The following is a 7,066-nucleotide window of genomic DNA, read 5'->3' on the forward strand; positions in this document are numbered from 1 at the left end:
AGAGGCCCAGAGTCCCGGTCCGGCAGCCGAGGGAAGCGGCGGGGTCTTCCAGAAGAAGAAAGGGCCAAGGTCACCCCAGGTGCCTCTCCAGCAGCAGCGGAGGGCGGCGGTCGGGGTCGCTGCTGGCCGGGGCCTCGAGGAAGCCGCGGGCCAGCCGGGGCCGGGTCTGCGTTCCCAGGCGCTGCCACCGTTCCAGGGAGCAAGTCAGGCCGGGACGCAGCGCCTGCGCGGGACCCTCACTTGCCACCAAGACCCCCGCAAACCCCGCCCCATCCTGCCTTACGCCCCGCCCCAAGGTCGTTCTCCCGACCCCAGGGTCCCGCCCCAAGGCCGTCCTCCCGCCCCGCCGCTTGGTGGCGGCCGCATGCTGCCCGGATATAAAGGGTCGGCCCCACATCCCAGGGACCAGCGAGCGGCCTTGAGAAGCTCTGGCTCTTGCTTCTTAGGCGGCCCGAGGACGCCATGGCCGAGTGCCCTATACTCGGGGAGGAAGTCACCGACCACCCGGACCGCCTGTGGGCCTGGGAGAAGTTCGTGTATTTGGACGAGAGGCAGCGCGCCTGGCTGCCCTTAACCATCGAGGTACAGCCAGCTTTGGAGCAGATGGCGAGGCAGCAGGGGCAGCCCCTGGGAGCTTGGGATGCCCTAGGAAGGGCGAGGACTCGAGGAGCACTCACTATGGGGCAGGGAGGATCCCCACAGATGAAGCCACTTTGAGCCGGGCTCTGGGGGATGAATAGGAGTTCTCCAGGCAGGGAAGAAGGGTGGGAAAACCGCAAAGGAATGTCTGTCAAAGTGGGGGACCCAGTGCCTGTGACGTGTGACTATAATGTTGACTACAGCAGGGATTTTCCGGGCTTCGGGGTTCTAATCCTTAAAAATGGCTGTCTCTAAGTGACTCATCCATATGGCCGATTATCGGAATCATCTCAGGTGGGTCCCAGAAATCTGTATTTTTAAAAAGAACCCTCAACAGTTTAGGGTCAACCAGGCATAGCAACCACTGCCCTAGAGTGTGAAGTATTTTCCGTTACCTCTGTGCTTTATTTAGAAAACAAATTTAACAAGTGATGTCGTAGTGTAAGCGCCGGTATTGAATCAATATTGACTTTTTTTGTGTATGATGCCTTAAGATGGGTCCTTAGTCCATGTTAAGTTTTTGTTAAAGAAATAGATAAGTCTTTTACAAGTATTTGGATTTACTCAATGAAAAAGAGTCAAAAAATGTTCAAACTCTTTCCAAACATACACTGAAGAAAGCATAAAAATTAAAAAATATATTAGAACATGTATGTCCAGTAGCAAACAATCAAAAGTTATTGAGTGTTGACTGTGTCTCTACAGATGGGAAACTGAGGCACAAAAATGTACATTTGTCCGAGGTAGGATTGCTAGTAGGTAATGGGGTTGGAATTCTAGGCTCTTAACCACCACAAAATTTGCATTTTTATTGGCATTTCAATTTTTTAAATACGTTTTTACTTTAAAAATCAAGTTAAATACTTTTTTAAAATCAAAATTTGGAGAAATAATTTGAAGATTCAGTGAATTTCTTTTTTAAGTCTCTGGTTGAGAAATCTCTTCTTCAACGTGACACCAAAACCACGAACCAGACAGTTTTTCATAAAATGATAAATGCTCCACAAAAAATAAACCACTAGCAAACTGTGGGACAGACAGATTTTGCCTCACATCATTGAAAAGGCCAGTATTCTTTTTCTCTCTTTCTTCTTTGTCTTTTTTTTTTTTTTTTCTGTAGATACAGGGTCTCGCTCTGTCACCCAGGCTGGTCTCAAACTCCTGGCCTCAAGCGATCCTCCTGCCTCTGCCTTCCAAAGCACTGGAATTACAAGTGTGAGCCACTGCAACCCGCCAGAAAAAAGTGTGCCTTTCATGGCCCTGTCTGGGTGGCTAGACACATGTGCGTGCTGGTGGTCCTGGCCCAGCCAGAGTCCCTGAGGGGAGCATGCATGGCCTAAGGAAGTGAGCTTCAGGGAACAGTGATGACCATCATTCCACACTCGGACCCCTGCCCAGATGGGTGGGTGGGTGGCTGGCAGGAAGGATTCCGGTTTTCTGTGCCTGGAGGAGCCCTGGCAAGCGGAACCTGAAAGTATGCCCTGTCCTTTTCTCCTCCTCAGATAAAGGATAGGTTACGGTTACGGGTGCTCTTGCGTCGGGAAGACGTCGTCCTGGGGAGTCCTATGACCCCCACCCAGATAGGCCCAAGCCTGCTGCCTGTCATGTGGCAGCTCTACCCTGATGGACGATACCGATCCTCAGACTCCAGTTTCTGGCGCTTAGTGTACCACATCAAGGTGAGAGTGTTTCTCCGAGGGATCTATCGGGTGATCTTGGGTTTCCCCTCCTCCATGTCTGGCCTTAGTGGTTTATCTTCCCTCCATCCCAGTCCCAAAAGCATTAAAAAATGGGAAATGTACAAGTGCAGATTTCTAAAGGACTTTACCAGAGAGAAGATAGATCCTCTGAGGTCTCTAGCAGAACCCTACCTCCACTTTCTCCTAGCCCCCTCCTGGCCGCAGGAAGACATCTCTGGTGGGCAGTCACAGGCTGAAGGCTGGTGGGAGGAGGGGCAGTCTCCGAGAGCCCCTGAAATCCTCACACCTGGGTTCCTACCTGCTGTTTCCAGCTAGGGGAAGGCGCAGGACTGAGGAATGGAGGGAGTGGAGGGCTCTGGCCGATCAATGCCCTCTCTCTCTCTCTGCCTCTCAGATTGACGGCGTGGAGGACCTGCTTCTCGAGCTGCTGCCAGATGACTGATGTATGGTGAGCTCCACTGGAGCCTGACCCCTCTTAGTCCACAGTGGCTGTATCACAAAGAAAGACCACCCCTTCTGCATGAAGGCAGTGCTAACCCCTCCCCGACTGCTGCCATTCTGAGGGTCCCCAGGGATGGGAGAGACTTCCTGGAGGCACTCATGTCTCTCCCTTACCACTTTGGGAGCCAAGGGCTTTGTAGGCAGCCCCCTTTATCGCAGCTGCTCATATCTATAAAGTATTTCACAGGTTTCAGCCTGCACTTTCATTTACCATTGCTTTTTTTTTTTTTTTTTTTTTTTTTGAGATGAGTCTGGCTCTGTGGCCCAGGCTGGAGTGCAGTGGTGCAATCTCAGCTCACTGCAAGCTCTGCCTCCCGGGTTCACACCATTCTCCTGCCTCAGCCCTCAGAATACCTGGGACTACAGGTGCCCACCACCACACCTGGCTAATTTTTTGTTTTTGTTTTTGTTTTTTTAGTAGAGACGGGGTTTCACCATGTTAGCCAGGATGGTCTCGATCTCCTGACCTCGTGATCTGCCTGCCTCGGCCTTCCAAAGTGCTGGGATTACAGGCGTGAGCCACCACGCCCGGCCTTACTATTGCTTTATTAAATAAGCACTGGTGCTTGATTATATCAGCTAAGCCAGATATTATGCTATTGAGTTTTGAGGAAGTAAGACTACAAAACCCAGAAATGAGTTGAGGAAGTACAGCTTCAGATTAGAGCCAGGTGTCAGAACTTGCCTTGGCTCACAAGGCCTCTAGGGGCCAGCCCTGACCACCAGGCTTCCCACTTAGACTTGCACCAGCAGCACCACCCTTCGCCACTGCCGGGTCCTTTCCTTCACCCTTGACTCTGTCTTCTCTTGTCCTTCCCCAGGTCTTGCAGCACCTGTCTCCTTTCACCCCAGGGTCTGAGCCTGGCCAGCCTACAATGGGGATGTTGTGTTTCTGTTCACCTTCGTTTATTATGCCTGTGTCTTCTCCACCACCACGCTGGGGTCTGGGAGGAACGGACAGACAGAGGATGAGCTCTACCCAGGGCCTGCTGGACCTGCCTGTAGCCCACTCTGCTCGCCTTAGCACTACCACTCCCGCCAAGGAGGACTCCATTTGGCAGAGCTTCTTCCAGGTGCCCAGCTATACCTGTGCCTTGGCTTTTCTCATCTGGCTGATGGTCTTCGGCCTCTTTTGTCCCTTCTGTCCCTCACAGCACTAGTGTTTCATGTTGCACACCCACTCAGCTCCGTGAACTTTGAGAACACAGCCGATTCACCTGAGCAGGACCTCTGAAACCCTGGACCAGTGGTCTCACATGGTGCTACACCTGCACATAAACACGCCTGCAAACGATGCCTGCCCACACAGGTTCAGGTGCAGCTCAAGGAAAGGCCTGAAAGGAGCCCTTATCTGTGCTCAGGACTCAGAAGCCTCTGGGTCAGTGGTCCACAGCCCGGGACGCACGCAGCAGGAGGCCAGGCCAGCGAGCCCTGTGGATGAGCCCTCAGAACCCTTGGCTTGCCCACGTGGAAAAGGCATAGAGGTTGGGTTTCCCCCCTTTTATAGATGGTCATGCACCTGGGTGTTACGAAGTTGTATGTGGCATGAATACTTTTTGTAATGATTGATTAAATGCAAGATAGTTTATCTAACTTGGTGCTGAATCAGCTTCTATCCTTGACTTGGATTCTGGCATAGAGAAGTGAGAATAGGCAGCCACCAAATAAAAAATATTCATGGATTTATTTATTTCCCTTTGGAGATGAGGGACTACAATTTTTTTCCCATGTAATCCAATGCTTAAAACCCTAGTGTTCTTGGAGGCATACGTTGAGAACCATTGGAGTAAGCAACCTCAAAAACGTTGTTGGCAATGCCTGGTATTCAAGAGCCCCTCCTGCCTCCATCTGGTCCTGCCCTCCTCACCCTCCTCATTCCCATGTGCCCTCGGCCCCAGCCAGCTCTGCCTCCTCCTCACTGAGGCATTCACCAGGCTCTGTCCTTGCACAGATACTTCTATCCTCTCTGCTCACAATCCCAGCAGAAGCCCCTCCTGCCTGAAACTGTCCCTGACTACTCAGGCCCCAAGCAGACTCCCTTCCCCACCTCCCATGACCTACAGTCACAGCAGATCCCACCCTGTGCCCTGTCCTCATGCTCCCTTCTCAAGACCCTGCTGCCCCTCCTGCACCTCCATAGATGGTAGCTGGACCTCAGATATTAGCAGGCGATGCCTTCCAGAGAAAGGAATCCATCCTGTGTCGAATCCTGGGCTTCCCACTTTCCTGTGTCTCTAGTCCACAGCTTTCTTGTCACAGAGATGAACTTAGAGAGTTGTTCTGAGGATTCAGCGGGATATATAACTGAAGTGCTTTAAGAGAATTGTATAAGAAAAACACTACTTCTCCCGCTTTACAGTCTCTGAATCCAGGTTTCTTAACCAGCACTAGACAGAGAAGAAACACTGACGTCCAACGTGCCAGGGTCTGTGTCTTCTGTTGTCACCCTGCACAGACCATGGCAGCAGGGGAGTTTGGTCTGTGGAAGCAATTACTGTACAGATGCCTCTCAGCACGGCCAAAACATGGAAAGTCAGAGCAGGGGGACCATGGGAGATCAGGCAGCCGCCTCATTTTAGGAATAGGAACGCGGGGACTCAGAAGGAGGAAAGCTTTTGTGCGAGATTCTTTTGTTAACCAAATATTTGACCATCGCCATGAATGGTGTCAGGAACTGGGACTCAGCAGGGACAAGGCGAAGCCCCACTCTCATGCAGCCTTAGTTCTGGAAAAAGATAAAAAGAAGGTGCAAAATCCCAGAAGAAAATAGAACAGGGTAACAGGGTAGGGAGTTTGATTGGCTGGTAAGGAAATTCCTGTCTGTGGGTGTGGCATTTAAGATTGGGCCTTGAAAAAGAGGGACCTAGATTCTTAGGAAGGGGATGGCAAGCGCTTCACAGATTTAATTTGCTGTGGAAATTAAAAACATAGCAAAAGGATTACTTCTTACTAAAAGAAATGCTGTTTTGTAAGAATAAATGGCCCTAATAAATTAACTAAATGCAATGCAGAATCTCAGTTTTCCTCAAGACTGACTCTAGGGTTTTGGCTGGAAACACAAAGCTGTTTTGCCAATGTATTCTAAATACCTCATAATTTTCCCTCTACATATATATATATATATATAAAATTTTTTGGGGGGGTGGGGGATGGAGTTTTGCTGTTGTTGCCCAGGCTGGAGTGCAAAGGCGGTCTTGGCTCACTGCAACCTCCACCTCCCAGTTTCAAGCGATTCTCTCGCCTCTGCCTCCCAAGTAGCTGGGACTACAGGCACCCACCACCACGCCTGGCTAATTTTTTGTATTTTTAGTAGAGACAGGGTTTCACCATGTTGGTCAGGCGGGTCTTGAACTCCTGACCTCAGGTGATCCGCCCGCCTTGGCCTCACAAAGTGCTGGGATTACAGGTGTGAGCCACCGTGCCCAGGCTCCCTCTACATGTTTTATTACATATATATATTTTCTTTAATTTCTTTCAATAACATGTTGCAGTTTTCAGAGTATAGGTTTTGCATTTCTTTGGTTAAATTGATTCCTAAGTTTATTCTTTTTTTATTATGATAAAATCTAATTAGCCTGGCATGGCAGTATGTACCTGTAGTGTCAGCTACTTGTGGGGCTGAGGCAGGAGGATCGCTTGAGCCTGGGAAGTCAAGGATGCAGTGAGCCGTGTTCCTGCCACTGCACTCCAGCCTGGGTGACAAAGCAAGACCCTTCCTCAAACAACAAAAAAAAGCAAACAAAAAAACTAACATGAAATCTGCCCTCAGAACAGACTTTTAAGAGTGCAGTACAGTATTGTTAATTATATGAACATTGTTGTACAGTAGATCTCTAGAACTTTTTCATCCTGCATCACTAAAACTCTGTGCCCTTTAAAGAGCACCTCTTCATCACCTCCTCTTCCCCGGCTCCTGGAAACCACTACCCTTCTTTCTGCTTCTATGAGTTTTACAACTTTGGCTTCCTCATCTAAGTAGGAATCCTGCAGTATTTGTCCTTTTGTGACTGATTTATTTCACCTAGCCTGATGTCCTCAAGGCTCATCCATATGGCAGGACTTCCTTCTTTTCTAGGGCTGCATGAAGTTTCATTGTATGTATGCACCACCATTTCCTCATTCATTCATCCACCAGTGGATAGGAGGTGGCTTCCACCTCTTTGCTATTATGGATGGTGCTGCCATGAATGTGGGCATGCAAATATCAATTCAAGATTCTGTTTCCT

At 49.7% G+C, this 7,066-nt stretch overlaps 1 protein-coding gene across 3 annotated transcripts; it reads left to right on the forward strand.

Annotated features, from left to right (window-relative positions):
- Positions 1-323: 323 nt before the first annotated feature.
- On the forward strand, positions 324-4,433 carry TCL1A (TCL1 family AKT coactivator A). Of its 3 annotated transcripts, none has more exons than XM_055291393.2 (4): positions 324-582; positions 2,142-2,318; positions 2,734-2,787; positions 3,662-4,433. In XM_055291393.2, the coding sequence occupies exons 1-3, from the start codon at positions 463-465 to the stop codon at positions 2,779-2,781; spliced, it is 345 nt and encodes a 114-aa protein (XP_055147368.1). In that variant the 5' UTR covers positions 324-462; the 3' UTR covers positions 2,782-2,787; positions 3,662-4,433. The 3 variants fall into 3 exon arrangements, with proteins under 3 accessions (XP_055147368.1, XP_063501556.1, XP_055147369.1); XM_055291394.2 differs by having other exon boundaries at positions 327-582; positions 2,734-2,782; XM_063645486.1 differs by lacking the exon at positions 2,734-2,787.
- The last annotated feature ends 2,633 nt before the right edge of the window (positions 4,434-7,066 follow it).

Source organism: Symphalangus syndactylus, chromosome 8 (genome assembly GCF_028878055.3).
Source record: "Symphalangus syndactylus isolate Jambi chromosome 8, NHGRI_mSymSyn1-v2.1_pri, whole genome shotgun sequence".
Taxonomy (NCBI): Eukaryota; Metazoa; Chordata; class Mammalia; order Primates; family Hylobatidae; genus Symphalangus; species Symphalangus syndactylus.